The 16,043-nt window shown below is 50.3% G+C and overlaps 1 protein-coding gene across 1 annotated transcript in view; it reads left to right on the plus strand.

Moving 5' to 3' along the window:
- Positions 1–616: 616 nt before the first annotated feature.
- LOC118979254 (voltage-dependent R-type calcium channel subunit alpha-1E-like) overlaps positions 617–16,043 on the plus strand; it is a 113,167-nt gene continuing 97,740 nt past the window's right edge. Inside the window, exons 1-4 of the mRNA XM_037035298.1 lie at positions 617–702; positions 2,992–3,095; positions 4,378–4,530; positions 5,711–5,892. Coding sequence (XP_036891193.1) covers positions 617–702; positions 2,992–3,095; positions 4,378–4,530; positions 5,711–5,892 — 525 coding nt within the window. The remainder of the gene's footprint in view (positions 703–2,991; positions 3,096–4,377; positions 4,531–5,710; positions 5,893–16,043) is intronic.

The following is a 16,043-nucleotide window of genomic DNA, read 5'->3' on the forward strand; positions in this document are numbered from 1 at the left end:
AGGACCCCCCGAGGCAACATATTTAGAAATGCTAGCAGATAGCACTGTGTTTGTCATCGTGGTATTTCCCCTTCTCATAGGACTTTGTGACTCTCTGGTGGCACTCTTCATGGTGAAGGATAATTATTTCATTTCTGCGTCTGTCTCCCTCCACTACCATTTACTTCCCCCTTGCCTGCCGCCCCAGGCCTGCTCCCTCTGAGGCCCAGAGCTGTCCTGAGCTGGATGCGCTCCCGCACTTGGGTTTTTCCAGAAGGCAAGCCTTTAAATTCCCAGTGCTCCTCCTGCCTCCCTCTTTCTCTAACTCTCCTCCCGAAGTGGGCAGATTCCCGCCGTGGACCCACTTGAGAGCAGCAGCCTTGGGCTGCATCTGATGGACCCTCTTCCTTAGACTCTGAACACTCGAGGACAGTTCTCAGTCCGCTCCGGTATGATCAAACAGACGCGTGTTTGCGTAGCCTCTCCGCCGTGCTGCCTGTTCTTTTCACTGCTGGGTTTCAGGGTTTCTGTGGTATTTCTGTACATTCGTTACTGTTATCGGTGCAGTTTGGTCGCTCAGTGATCCCTCACGCACCTCTTACCTGCAGGACTGAGGGCTGGGGGTGGAGACGTAGAGATGAGGAAGGCAGTTATCTCCATGTGGGGTGTTCCAGATCTCGTGGGGGAGACAGATGAGGAAACAGAGAGTCTCTCTGTCAATTGGTAAGGACCACATGGTGCTGATCTCTCTTCTCTTCAGTTTTTTTCTTACTTATTAAGAGTTATATCATTCCCTAATTTCACTCTTTGGCTTTGGAAGATGGAGTCAAAGGCGGTGTCTGACTCTGCTCCCAAGTCCCTCCTTTGCAGGTGAGGGCATGGAAGTTTGGGTTGGAAGAGGTGGAGGAGACTAGGCCAGCTTGCCTTGCTCCTGAGAGTCTTTCTGTAGGAGAGTAGGATTTGTTTCTGGTTCTTATTTTGAGGTTGGATTCGCATAGAATTACAGAATCGTAAAAGTCAAAGAACTTTCTATTAGTCCTTGAAAATATTCTTCAACCCAAGTAGGAATCCTGTTAACTTTGTAATAGATAGTTCTTCAGTCTGTTCTGGAGTACTTTCTTTTTAAAAAAAATATTTTATTTATTTATTTTAGAGAGAGGGGAAGGGAAGGAGAAAGAGTGGGAGAGAAATATCAACGTGTGGTTGCCTCTCGTGCGCTCCCTACTGGGGAATCTGGTCCACAACCCAGGCATGTGCCCTGACTGGGAATCGAACCGGCGACCCTTGCTTCACAGGCTCGTTCGTGGTTAATCCACTGAGCTACGCCAGCCAGGGCTGTTCTGGAGTACTTTCACTGTTAGGAAATGTACCACCACATAAAGGGGTCTGCTTTGGTGTTGGGCAGCTGCCTCTTTCACAGTCACCGTTCAGGGTTACGATGTCCCAGGTCTGTGTACTTTGTTCCTTCCGACTCTCGTCAGCTTCCTAGAGTCATAGGGCATGAACCTTTTTTTCACATTCTCTTTCAAGTAGTGAAAGCACTTCAAGTATCTTCTTCAATACTTGAAATGTTTCAGAGGGGTTTTACCCAAAAATAATTAGGTATTTTCGGCACCCTTTGACTGTATAGATAACTCAGTTTTCCAGATGACTCATTCCTCCACAGGTGCAGATAGCTGAGGTTGTCCTGGAGTGGTTCTGAGGGAGAACAGGGAACTGTCCCACAGAGAAGACTCACATTAGAAAACTTGCTAAAGCAACTTTATTAATGTTCGTGTTAGGTGTAATGGCTACTTTGCGTATTATTGTTTACAGATCAGTCTTGATATTGAATGCTGTGTCATTTTATTTTTGTACCTGGGCCTTGGTCCCCCACCCCTCCATTCTGTAGCTGAGGTCATGAGGGTCACGGAAGTTCAGCTACTTGACTCGAGTCACCCAGCTCTGGACTTACACCCAATTCTTTTTGACTCTCGGCCTTTTTCTGTGCCTTTCATTAACACTTAAGTGTCTGTCTCTCTCCAAAGTATCTGCAATGTCAAGGGATTATATGAAATAAATTGCCTCCTCAAGACAAGGAACTTGGTGTTCACAATCTAATAGAATTGTTGTGGATTTTGGGGTTTTTTTGTGTGTGGCGTTTGTGTTTCTGGAGATGGCTGTGGAAGGTGGGAAAATGGAAGCAAAGAAACCAATCACGGGTCACAGTGATTTTGGACAATTGTAAAAATACTGTGGGGGAACCAGTAAGGTTATTCCCTAATTATAAGCATCCTAATTATAAGCACGTGATTGATTTGTCTGGTTAAAATTCTAAGTGTCAAGGTGGAGAAGAGTGAGTTCCTCCTTTATTGCAGGGAATCCAGAGAAATTCTCTGAAGAAGATAGGAGATGGGAATCTAAGAAAATTTTGAAATATAAAATGTGAGGGGTGTTGCCCTGACCAGTGTGGCTCAGTTGGTTGAGCATCGTCCTGCAGAGAGAAAGGTCACTGGTTCGATACCCACTCAGGGCACGTGTCTGGGTTATGGGTTCAGTTCCCAGTCAGGGTGCGTGTGAGAGACAACCAACTGATGTTGCTCTCTCCCATCAACATTTCTCTCCCTTTCTCCCTCTCTTCTCCTTTCTCTAAAAATAAATAAATAAAATATTTTTTAAAATGTGAGGGCTTTGGTGGGTTGGAAAGAGGGGAAAGAGGTTTGCAAGAAACAGAGTGGAGTGTAGGAAACAGGAATGAGGCAGATGCTAGAGACCTGGTATTTTACTCAGGATTTGGAACTAGGATTCTGCTATGAGGATAAATTTTTCTTCTTTGCGAAATTGAAGTCCGTGTGGCTACATTGAATTCCAGTGGAACCACAGCTGATTCGCCCCAGCTCAGGTGCGCCCACCCACAGCTGGCATCAGCTCTGCCTGTGTTCCAGGCGGATGCTTCTTTAACCCAACGTCCCCATGGGTCAGGGGAGAAAGCCTGACCCTGGTAACCTTGACCCTCTGTGTCTCCATCTACAGCATCCTGGCCACGGCGGGAACCCACTTCAACACACACGTGGACCTGAGGACCCTGCGGGCCGTGCGTGTCCTGAGGCCCCTGAAGCTCGTGTCCGGGATACCCAGTGAGCACCATCTTTCTTCTTCCTACTCTACCAGCAATAGCCGCTGTGATATGTCCTCGGCCGGGGCCAGGTTTGAGAGAAGTTGGATAAACAGAAACAGCACCCCCCTCCGGGAGTGAGCCCCAGTGGTACTAAATAGTGTGACTGCAGCAACCTGAGAGAACATTTCATTTTTCATTTAGCAGGGGTTTTTTTCCCCAGATTTAAAAGATAATGAAAGATCTTTATAGAAACTTTGGAAAATACAAAACATGAGACAATATCCTATCAGAAATAACTTTTAACATTTCAGTATACTTTCCTGTGCATTTTCAAATATAACTGTGATCACACTGTATATATAGTTTTAGATCCTGCCCTAAGTATTCGGTTTTCCTGACATTAGAAATTCTTCAGAAATAGCCTTAGCTGGTGTAGTTCAGTGGATTGAGCGCTGGCTTGTGAACCAAAGGCTTGCAGATTCGAGTCCTAGACAGGGCACATGCCTGGGTTGTGGGCCAGGTCCCCAGTAGGGGGCACTTGAGAGTCAACCACACACTGATGTTCCTCTCCCTCTCTTTTTCTTTCCCTCCCCCTCTATCTAAAAATAAATAAAATCTTTTAAAAAAACTCTTCAGAAATATAATTTAAAAATCTGTAGCATAGTATATTATGTGGGTCATGACTTATTAGCCACTGCTGCATTGCTGAATATTTAGGTCATTTCTAGTTTCTTTTCCCCTCAACTAAAAATAACGCCATGGCAAACATCTTTTCACTTCAGTCTTATTCACATCTCTGATTAATTCTTAGGCCAGAATCCTAGAAGTACAACTTCTGGGTCAGAGGATGCGGTATTTTATGAATACTGGTTGTACTAAATCCTATCCCAACAGTGGCTGGGAGAGCTGGGCCTGAGACAGGGTGATGGGGAAGATGAACTTGTCCTTGCTCTCACAGGTCTTACCGCTGGGCAGGGCTAGGACCGAGTCCCTTTAGGAAACAGGTGCATTCGAGCAAGTTTAGCCTCTGGGAGGAACCTGGAAGGCAACACTGGTGGAACAAATAAGGAAGGGCAACAGGCCTGTGAGAGCTCAGGGTGAGGGGCAGGAAGGGATTGACCCCTGGGGGAAGTCAGGGTGGCAGCCCGGGTTCACTCGTCCTGCTGTCCCTTTGCGCACTGTCAGGATCATTTCGGGACTAGCGGGTTTTCTCCCTCCTCCTGGTGGGGGAGGGAAAGGGGCACCCGCTCTGCGGGACGGGGCTGAGCGGGGCTCCGTGTGTCCTCCCCGCGTCCTCCCAGGCCTGCAGATCGTGCTGAAGTCCATCATGAAGGCCATGGTGCCCCTCCTGCAGATCGGCCTCCTGCTCTTCTTCGCCATCCTGATGTTCGCCATCATCGGCTTGGAGTTCTACAGTGGGAAGCTGCACCGCGCGTGCTTCATGAACAATTCAGGTGAGCACCGCTCCCTTCGGGCCTCCGCTGCCTGCCCCCTCGGGTGGTCGGGGCCATTTCCGGGCACTCCTTAGAGATGGAGATGGAAAGGTGTGTCCTACCCCAGCCCTAGAAATAGAACCAAAGACTCCCGAGTCAGCAGCCTTGCGAGGCCCAACCGGCCTAGACTAAACCCCCATGGGACTCTGATATTGCAAAGCTGATAATCTCCTCGGTTTGCAGTTGGAGGATTGCAAATAGGAGGTCTCGGCTCCCCCAGCCTATGGTAGAAATGCTAGCAGATGCCTGTCAGAAACCACCTGTCCAAGGAAAGACCCTTGTACGGTGGTCCCTTTGGCCCACAGGCCAGTGAGACCTTGGAGTCCGCATCAGGACATGGTTCTTTCATATTCGTGAGATGTTTTTTCCTCCAAGGTCCCTCTCACGACCTTGTTTCCTCCCTGCTGTGACCCCCACCCCATGTGGAGGAACTGAGGCAGCGATGAGCTTGGCTGGCAGGGTGCTCGGGAGACTGGGCGGTGCACAGTCTCCAGAATCTCACCGCTTTGTGTCTCATCTGTCCTTTGCAAGTCATGTAGAGGGTCCTGGGAGGAAAAGGGATGGGGGGAGAAGTTGAAGAAGCCAAATTAGGCACCATCTTTTTTTTTATGTAAAGGATTTTCAAAGGACACCTTTTACCTTAGATTTTTATATTTTACTTTTATCTCTTATTTAAGACCGTGAATTTAGACCAGAAAAAAAAACCAGAGAGAGTTAAGACTCAGCAAAGGGATTGTAGTTCATGGTTGTCCCCGAGAGACCCAGAAAGAACTCAGGGTCTGTGCTGCAATGTGAGGTTTAGAACATCAGTAGGGTGCTACCGTCACCTCACACCTTTCTGTATGATTCAGTTCCGTGAATTTCTGGTGCGCAGGTGAGGGTAGAGCCCGTGGCCCGTGGAAAGTCGGGGCCGTGTGGAGGAGCGGCTCTGTTTCCAGGGGAGGTTGGGAAACACCGAGCTGAACACATGGTGTGCGAAGTGGGAGGTGTAGAGCGGCCAGAGATGGGAGGGAGCCCGAGACAATGAAGGACGCATCTTTCTGTGGGAAATGGAATTGCACGCTTGTGGCTTCCCGGAGTCGTTTCCAGCCCGTGCTGAGCACCATGTGGTTTATCCCCCACCCTCCGGATGTGCATGCAGGTATTCTGGAAGGATTCGACCCCCCTCACCCGTGTGGCGTGCAGGGCTGTCCTGCTGGTTACGAATGCAGGGACTGGATCGGCCCCAACGACGGGATCACCCAGTTCGATAACATCCTTTTTGCTGTGCTGACTGTCTTCCAGTGCATCACCATGGAAGGGTGGACCACCGTGCTGTACAATGTGAGTAGAGCTAGCAAGGAGCGGAAGTAGGAGGGCAGAAATGTGGCTTCCGGCATCGTTTGGGCTGGTTAGCATGGGGAAAGGGAGGGCTGGGGATGTGCGAGTGTGTGCATGCGTGTACTCAGCCATGGGAAATCATAGCCTCTGTTGTCTGGCCTCTTGCTAAATGAAGTACACAGCTTCTTAATACAGGAAATTATGCCCCCTGTTGGATGGGTGAACAGCTAGTTAAATCAGACCAGCCCAGCAGTTATAGAGTATGTTCTGTGACAGGTTTGACGTGGTGGTGGGATTCAGTGAGGGGTACCAGGAGGTGCATATTTCTTGGTTACTGTCTTCCAAGAGCTTACCATTGGTCTGGGGAGATATTACCGTAGTTCTCAGCCCTGGCTGCACATTAGAATCACCTGGGAGCTTTAAAAATTTACACCTCCTGGGCTCCACTCCAGACAAATTAAGTAGGAATAGCTAGAGGTAAAGGCCTGTCATTGATTTTTTTCCCCCTAAAGCTTCCTAGCTGGTTCTAATATTCAGCCACTGTCAAGAGCGACTGCATTATAGTCACATAAGAAAGATGTTTAATTGTGAGACTCACTAGGGAAGCCAGTGGAAATTCAGATCCCCAGGCCCTTTCTGTGCAGGGTTTGCTCTTGTGTCGCTTCGAAGAGTTGGCGAGCTTTTTACAAGGGCCCCTCATGATTCATATGAGAAGACGTGTTTGCAAGGTTCTCAGTTGGTGCCCAAGACAAAACCGCCTGACTGCCAGTCGGGACATTAGGGGGTTCTTGCATGGGGACAGAAGTTAGGCAGGTGACTGCTGAAGTCTCTTCTGCCTCCCAGAGTCTGGTTTTAACAAGTTATGAAGATTGTGGCGCAGGTCTCAGTCCTGCAGTAAGATACGGTCGGGAGTGGGTGTGACTGGAGGTGTAAGGAGCCTAGGAGGGCAAAGCCATTTGGGCAGGCTGCTTTTGTAAGTAGGTGCTTGCCAAGGTCTCTACCCTCCTATGCATCCGGCCAGCCCACCCCAGGCAGATACCTTCGGAATGATCATTTCTCTCACCCGCAGTCCCACCACTGGTCTTTTCCCTAAGGTGATCTCTGTGTCACCTGCATAAAACGTTTAGGGTGGGGCGCAGTGCAGCTTATAAAGAGGCCCCTGTAGAAGGAGCTCTGGACATAATCTGTACTGGAGGGAAAGGCAGTGTTATATCTTAGCGAACACCCAACCAGGTTGCAGTGCCCGAGGAGCCAGGATGGGCGTGAAGCCTGTACCAGTAGGTGCTTCGTAAATGTCTATTCCTGACCTGGAGTCATCCCCACCCGGACTGAGGCAGGCAGGATGGAGCTTGCAGGAAAGAGCCACAGGCTGTTAGGCTAGCGCTCTAGAGGGCCCTGAAGAAGTGCCAAGGAGCAGCAAGCCCAGGGCTCATGTGTGACCTAGGAAAACCTTGAGGACCCTCTGGGATTCTCACCTGTTGTGGTGAGACAGCTGGCGGAGGGCAGCTGTCGGAAGGCAAGGTTGAGGAGAGCAGTCAGTCCTCACTGGAAATGTGAAGGATGTCCTGTCACTGGCCCTGTCACTCAGCTTTGCCAGGCGCCTCTGGCGGTTACAGCACTGACCTGCAGTGGCAGGCATCACTTGCAGGGCTTTGGGAGTAATGGGTTTCAGTTATATGTGTAGACTCGCCTGAGTGATGTGATAAATGCATTGGAAGCCTGAAAGGAGAAGTGTTACTTTTGAAGATATAGGTGTGATCTGTTGGTCCTCCAGAGCCAAGGCCCAGGTGGCACTGGGACAGGCAGAGCACAGCTGAAGAGCCACACATCACTTGCATTAGCTCCTTTGTTCCATTCATTCACCATAGTTTAAGTGAGCATCTACTATATCTCCAGCACTGTGCCAGGCATTAGGGAAACAGGGCGAAAAAGAGTGTCGGGGTCCTGCTCAGATTCCCATCTCTCCCTGGTTATCTGTCCAACATATCTATGGAGGTCACACAAAGGGACAGGGACCCTGCTCTCCTCTCTAGGCTGGTGCCACCAAGGAAGCAGGGAGGAGAAGAGGTCGAGCTGCAGATCCTCTGAAACCTGTCAGTGCATGAGCTCCCAGCCAGACCACTGACCGTCAAACTTCATTTTATTGAATGCCTCCTGCTACCCCTGGGGCTAAAGGAGCTGGTTGAGTTGTGGGCTGGTTACCAATAAGTAGCCAGCTGTTCAGGGGCAGAATGACCTCATGTCCATTGTGATATGACATCTTTCCAAAGCGTTGGCTTTAGGGGCCAGGCGTGGAACTGGGAGCCCACAGGCAGAGGTAATAGTCATAAGGAGGTGGATGACTCCGCCTCGATTTGGAAGAAGTTGGGGGGACAAGGCACCCCGTGCTCAGCCAGTGGAACAAGGTCTGGGTCTGGGCCCTCAGAGGGAGAGAGAGAGAAAGAACAGGGAACTGGGGTATGAGGTGGGACCTTGGCAGTGCCCTCTTACAGGAGCTGGACACACATTCTGGAGTTGGGGGCATCTGCCCCTGGGGGAGCAGGCCCAGCCCACTGGACTCCCCACAGTGTGGGGCACAGGGCTGGCCATTCATGGAGAAGCCCCATCATACAAGCTTTGCATTTACCCTGATTCAGCCATTCTGCTCGGACAGGACAGAGGGTCAGGGAGAGATAGCAAATGGCTCTGATAGGACAGTCTGCTCTGCCTACGAGGTTTTTCGGAGTGCTTTGCCCGTTGGAAGTGTGAGGTGGGGACACCTAGGATCTCAGCGGAAAATTGCAGATTCTGGCCGTTCATGTCAACACTACCTGAGAATTTGTCTTCTTTTCATTTTAACTCAGAACTTTATAATGGCAAAATATTGCCATTATAAAAACATGTTAATGGCAAAATATTGCCAAAAAACATGTTATTTTACCAATGTTTTTTATATATTAGAACTGGTTGCACATCATGGAATGAAAAATGACCAACACACGTGTATATGTATTTGTTTCTATGTACAGGGAAATCGCTCACTGTGCATTATCATCACCACCACCACATAAAATATGAAAGTAACCACGTTGACCACGCTTTCCACTGCCCACTCTGGGCAAGCCCAGTTCATCCAGCTGCTGTATTTCCTCACAGAGGCCTCGTGGAAAAGGGGAGCCCCCAGTTCCCAGCCTGACACCTCTTCTGTTCATTGGTGGCAGCAAATATGGGAGATTTGTTGGTGTCGGTTACATCAAGCCAGCAGGGGAACCTTCAGGTTTACGATGTGCATGGAAGCTCTCTCAAGCACGCAGACTCAGTTTAACCAGTTTACAAGCAACTGAAATGCTTTTCGGCATCTGCATCCCGTGTCCACTGCGCAGACTCTTCCTAACGCCTCTCGTGACCTTGTGGTGCTCTGCCCTTGATTACTATTAACTTCATTGCATGTGGCTTTTCTCCTTATAATGCATTGTTGTAAGGGGGCAGTAGGGTTCCCATTGTCATGGCAACCTGGAGTCCCTACCAGAACTTCCACTCTGCTTGGTCAAACTCCAACTGTATTCTTGGCTTCCCTCTCTCTCGTGGTAGAAAGAATGCAAAGCAGTCTGTGGTTCTGCTGGCGGCTTCTTCCTGTTTTGGCTGTCTCTCCAAACACAGGTCCCCTCAACTTGCAAACTCTCCTGCATTTTTGCTAGTTTAATTCAGGTATTTCTCCCAACCTGGATAGGGGTTTCTCCTCCAGGCCAATATGTTCTTCCTGAGATCATTGCTCTTTGCCTTCCAGAGGAGGCTGCGGCCCAGGAATGAGCTTCTCACTCTCATCACCTAGGCTAGATGTGACTCCAAAAACAGGCTTTTTCCTGGTTTGGGTCTTGTTTCTCTGTTGGCATCTGGGTCTGTGTCATCTGCTGTTTGTGTTATGAGGACTAATATCTAGGTGCAGAGGTTTCCAGCCTCTGTGTGCATTTCCTCTCATCTCTGCTCTTAAAGTCCAGCATTTGTTCGCCTGTGGCTCTGTGACTCGAGCCACTTCTATTCTCACTTGGTGATGCTAAGCTTACGCGGATGCGGACATTTCTTGGAGACGCGCGGTAGCCCCGGCTTTGCAGGTGTGCCAGTGCTATCTGTCAGGACTGCTCGGCACACTCTGTGTCACTGGGCTGGAAGAGATTTTCACAGACTTCCCTGGCTGTTGGCCAGAAGAGGCAACACGTAGTCTGGGAGCTTTCTGAGAGTCCTCCTGAGTCCTCAGGAGTCCTTTGGTCCCTCACATGCCTATGGCTCTCTTCTAGTGGCCTTCTCCCAGCTGCCCGTGGGTAGTATTTGTTACATGATTCACAGTGATTCTCTGCAGCCCTGTTGACATTTTGCTTCAGTGTGTCATGCCTAAGAATAACACCATATCCAAGATTCGTGGAAGAATGCCGTTGCCAGCTTCCTGGAGCTTCTCTGACTTCATGGCATCTACAGAGAATGCTATTGGTTCTGGGGTTCGTGAGATTGGGGACTGTGTTTACACACCTTTGCGTCAGTGCCTCCCGCCGCCTCCTCCACGTGCCCTAGGAACAGGACACAGCCCAACCTCCCTTGGCAAATAGAGGATAGGAGCTTCCCATCACCGTATGGGGCTAGAGGACAATGCGCAGGAGCTGACCTCAGATCAAGTATATTGGGGGGGGGGGCTGGAATTGTTTTCTGGAGGCCAGGCCCCTTGTAGTAAAGGTTTCCCTCACTAAGTGTGTTCTAGGAACCCATCTGTATCCGTGTACCAGCTGGTAGTGTTGTGAGAGGCTGCATGTGGGTTCAGTGAATCTTTTTTTTAAACACTCAATGTGTTCGCCCATTTCATGATGGGTGATTTATGAGCACACCTGCCCACACCGTGCTGAGTGTTCTGACCAAAAAACGGCATGACCCCCCATGCTCCACCCTCCCTGTTCATCTGATCTCATCCCGAGCAACTTTTTTTTTGTTTTGTTTTCCTGGATGAAAAAAGTCCTCAAAGGGAAACATTTGCCTGTGTGGAAAAAGTGAAACAAGAAACCACAGAAGCACTAAAAGGCATCAAAATTGACACGTTCAAAAACTGTTTTGAGTGGTGGGAAAAAAATCTCCATAGGTGTATAGCAGCAAGTGGAGAGTATTTTGAAGGTCACTGAAGTTTAATGTAAGAAGCAACACATAGTGTTTTATAAATACATTCCAGGGGTTTTTGCCTCTCCCCCCACCCCCTGTAGTAAAGTTGGTAGATTTCTGTACCGGGGTCAGTTATGTTCTAGAATAGGGGTTGTGACAGCCCTGTCTGCACTGCCCTGCTCCTGCGTCCCTGCAGGAGTCTGGGACCCTGGGGCGCAGGTGACACTTGGAATCTGATACTAACATCTGTCCGTGTGTGAGTTAGGTTATACACAGAGGGGTGGATAAGTGGATCCCGGAAGTGAGTCTGTCCCCTTTCCCACAAAGGCGGAGAAGTGATGCGGGTTGGGAGGAAGAGGAAGGACTGAGTGGACATGAAATAAGCATTTGAGACACTTACTTGATAGGATGGTGTCTGGAGGAAGTTGGATAAGTGTGGTTCAGGGCAGAAGTCTAGGCAGGGCATGTGAATTTGGAAGCTTTCAGTGCGTGGATGGTATTGAAGCCATAAGACTGGATAGAACATCAAGGGAGTGAATATGTGTCTCGGGGGAGAGAAGAGGTTCCAGAAGTGAGTTCCGGTGCTGAGATGTTGCTGACTTGAGGAGCTATCAGCCAGAAGATGGAGAGGGAGCATTGGGGAGGAAAGGCGAGTCCGGGAGGGTGCCGTCTATGGGAAGAGATGGCTTCAGGAAAGGGGCGGTGGGACGTTCACCTGAGTCGGTGCTGCCCATGGGGCACATAAGATGATGGCTGAGCATTCGCCGCCAGGGCCCAGGAGCAGCTTGAGTGCAGTTGAAGGCTGAACGCCCGATTGGAGAAGTTTCTAAAAAGGGTTGGAAACAGCGAGTATAGACCATTGGGTTGTGTTTCGTTGGGAAGGGAAGCCCAGAAAATGGAGCAGGTGGGAAAAAATGCCATTCCTTTGCTGATGAGAACGAACCATTCGAGACTAAAAGTCATTGCTGATGAAGGAGAGAGTGGACAGTGGTGGAAGGCAGGGGATGACGGCCTTCAGCCATCAGAGCCCAGTTGGGGGCGGGGGTCGGCTCCATCAGAGCTCCATCCCTTATCATAGTCCTGGAGGGAGGCTGTGGATGGACGTGTGGACATGGACATGGGAGTTTGAAGAAATTCTGACGCTTCGGGTTTCTCAGTGAAATAGGAAGTGAAGTCCTTGGTGGAGGGCGAGTGGAGGAAAGTGTTGGAGGTTTGAGGAGAAGGTGTGAAATAGTTTTCCAGGACAGTGAGGGAGTGAGTGGAGTGGAGATTGGAGTGCCGGGCGGATGACATTCAGGACCCACCTGGGGTCAGTGGTGATGAAGTTACAGTGAAATCCGTGAACGTGGTGGGTTCTATGGCCCCCGAGGTTCAGGTAGGATGTAGGTGGAGAGATGACTTTTACCGAGAGCTCTTACCAAGGGAATACAACAAAACGAGGGCCCCGAGAGTGATCTTAGCATCACGGTGGAATTTGCAACAGGCAGGAAAGAGGTGGAAGAGAGACAGTGAGAGGGATAGAATTCGTGAATTACAGGCCCTCTTTGAAATATCACTCTCAAATATTCTGGACAAATTCCATGTGTGGAGTAGGTTGAGAAGCCTGTCTCATTGCATAGAGGGCGGAGGACGTGAGTTCTGAAACCAAATGTGCTGATTTCTGATCTGGTGCTTCAGCTGCCCCCCGTAGAAGGCGAACGAGCGTGTCAGTGAATGAATGAGGTGTGCGTGCCTCTGTGCAGAGTCAGCTGTGACTAGAATGTTCCACACACTTCCTGAACCCTCTAAGATTTCACACTTGGGGGCCTGGCTTCAGCCTGGTTCAGTAGACTAACTTGGGGGAACATTTGGGGACTGACGCCCACTAGGCCCGCCCTGGCATTGTGCTCTGGACTCTTGTTTTCCTCCTCAGGTTGTCTGTCTCACTCTTTGTTAAAACAGGGTTACATTTGCAGCTTCTGCTCCTGCTGCCGTGGGCAACCTGTTCTCCACCTTAATTCCTTGTCTTCTCTTAAGCCTTCCTCATGAGCCCTGCCTGCTGGGCTGGGAGGCAGGTCCACACTCCTCCCCTCCCAGCCCCTTCCATGGGAGGAAACTGGTTTTCTTTCTCCTTCACACACGATTTCCCAACCACAGCTGCCTGCACCCTGAAACTATTACGACTCTTTCATAGCCAGGTTGGTTTCTTAATAATTCGTCAAACCAGAGATGCCTTCACGTGTGGGGTTTGTTCCAAATACGCTATGCTTACCTCCTGCTGGGGGGCTGATTTCACACCGTGCACCGTGCTGGTCTCCAGGGCCGCTGTCTGTACACAGCCATGAGGCTGGCTTGGGGTCCCTTTCTTTTAGCCACTCTCATCTGCAGTTAATTTCTGACCTGTGACCAGAGGCTTCGGGTGCCTGATGTGACATGCAGTCGAAGGCTACAGTCTCTCTGTTTTGAGGCAACACCAGGCCTTAGGGTGGGAGGGCGGACCTTAACGGGGGTGGTGCCCGAGGGACTCAGGGGCACTTTCAGGCGCTTTCCCTGGGTCGCTCTGGAGTCCGCTTGCTGACGGAAGCACAGCCTGGCAGGATGGCACTGGACTTGTGTCTGGCACACTGGCAAGCGAAAAGGTCTCTACTTGTTTTTTTCCTCAATGTCTCATTCGCTGGAAAAGTGTTTATGGAGGACTTTTTCCTGTGCGGTCAGCCTGAGAATCACTTGGGGACAGGTAGTGTGACTGCAGATCCCTGGGCTTCGCCTAGGCCTGGCGAACCGGCAGCGGCAGAAGCGGGAGGAAGGGATCTGTATTTGTGACGAGCTTTCTCCGAAGTCCGAGGCCACCCTGAAGTCTGAGACCCCCCGGCTCCACAGGCTTGGGGAGGATGCGTCGGGGTGCGGCGTGGAGAAAGTGCTGAAGAAGGAGCCTTCGGCCCGCCCCCCCTGCACTGGAAGGGTCGCCCGTAGGTCACACTTGACCCAGGGTTTGTCTGGTGCAAGGTGGCTCACTCACAGGGGTGTCTCAGGGAAGGTGACCGAGGCCCGCTGACATTCCCATCCCTGCCCCAGGGCACTTTGCTCGGAGCCTGCCTTCCTTGCCTCCTGCCATCCCCAGGCCACTGTCCCTTGCCCTGAACAGGGAGGGGACTTGTCAGCTGAGACCCGTAGATGGCTTTGGTGCTTTGCCCAAAATTTGTCTGGAGTTCTGTTGTCAAAATGTATCTTTTTACTACCACATTTCCTTGCATCTAAGACATAAGATCCACTAAAAATCTCATGGCCCCATATCGGGTGGGGACAAAACCCCACTGCATTGAGCATGTTACACGTTCATGTATTCTGAGTTCTAGCACTTTAAGCTTTGAAGAAGGCTGTCCTTTAGAATTGAGGGTGCAGAACATTACAAAAGGGAAAACCACCCTCATTCAAAAAGTCTCACACGACCAGTGTGTTATAGACCAGAAGGGTCACACTCGGGGGCCACCCAGGGTCATGCAGGCTGTGTTGGCTCTGTGCTGACCCTGTCGCAAAGTGTCTTGGCCGCCTCCGCCTCCGCCACACCCTCCTGTCAATGTGCCGTCAATCACAAATCGTGTAGCTCCGTGGCCGTCTTTGAAAAAATTCAGGCCTGAGCTGGTTGGCTCACAGAAGGTGATAGAAGACGCGCACGATTCCTTTTCTGTATGATTCAGGATTTTTCAGTGCTGTGAAACTAAAACAAAAAACAGAAATAAACTGGATGCCAGAGCTGACGTAAGACTGGCGACAGCCATCTCTAACCCCAGCCTCAGCGTTTTCTTTCATTCTAAAAACAATCTCATTTTTGGAGCTACTGATTCTGTATCAGATAAGTGTTTTATATTATAATTGTAAATCCATTTACAGTAAATAGGTAGATTACTTTTATGCCAAAAGGCATCCGTTTTTGTGAATTGTGTGCATTGCTATTCCGATGAAGACCTTGTATGAAAAAATGATTTCTGCCTTAGAGGTAGGCTGATAGGAGCTGGGAGTCCTGGTCCCACCTTCCTACCTGTGGGACTTGGGCAACGTAACCTCTGTGGCTTAGTTTCTTTACCTGTAAAGCGAGGATTGTTAGTACTCACCCCTAGACTCATATCGAGGATTCAGCGAGATAAGTTGGACAAAGCTGTTGGCACTCAGGAAGCACAGTGGTGTTAGTGATTACTTAGACTGCCTTGTGGGGACCACTCACCTTGGGCAGGCAGGCAGAGCCCCTCTCTGTGCCCACTGTACAGATTCGGCGGATCCCTCCCTGCCACTCAGCCTTGCCGCTTTGTGCCTTCCCGTTGCATCTTTTCCGATCTTGCAGCCATGTGCTTCGAATTACCTGAGCTCAATTTGTCCGCCAGAACTCTGGCGTCACCTCCTCCACCAAGCCTTCCTTGACTGTCCCCTGAGAAATTCAAAGGAGAGGAAATCTTCTCTCCGAGCCCTCTCCCTCACACCTAAATGCTAGTAGGATGCCCCTTTTGGAGCTGTCTTCTAGGTTTCTCTGTCCTTTTCCTCGTGCAAACGCTATTCCGTCTTCCACATCAAGCCCAGTTCCCTGGACCTGGCCAAGGATTCAGCAAGCATCCAGTGGTGAAGTGATTTCACTGAGTGGCCGTAAGAACCGGCCTGGCTTCCACACCGCCAGCTGTCAGCCGGGTAGCAGGGTTCTGGGTGCAGTTGAGCGAGCTGCTGTCAGGAGGGCACCGCTGCTGCTTGACACCGGGCTGTCTCCACCATCTGCTTGTCCTGCTCCACCCCAGCTCGCCTCCCTGCTTCCTTCTCCTGTGACAGGTGGGGGCAGGGCACCAACCAGCAGGGGTGGGGGGGACGGTAATTTATTTGAGTCTTTACAGAGGGCTTGTATGTAATTAGCAGTTTGTTTCTGTGACACGGTTGGCCTCCCTGGCTTGGAACCTGGCTCTGAAATACTCTTCAAGAGACCCATGCTTAGGCCATCCCAGAGATGGTGAGGGATTTGGAGCAGAAGGAAGGAAAGGCAGGTCCTGTCCACTGGGGTGAAAGGGGACCAAGAACAG

The sequence above is a fragment of the Sturnira hondurensis genome, unplaced genomic scaffold (assembly GCF_014824575.4).
Source record: "Sturnira hondurensis isolate 20B ecotype Veracruz unplaced genomic scaffold, ASM1482457v3 Scaffold0022215, whole genome shotgun sequence".
In the NCBI taxonomy this organism is placed as follows: Eukaryota; Metazoa; Chordata; class Mammalia; order Chiroptera; family Phyllostomidae; genus Sturnira; species Sturnira hondurensis.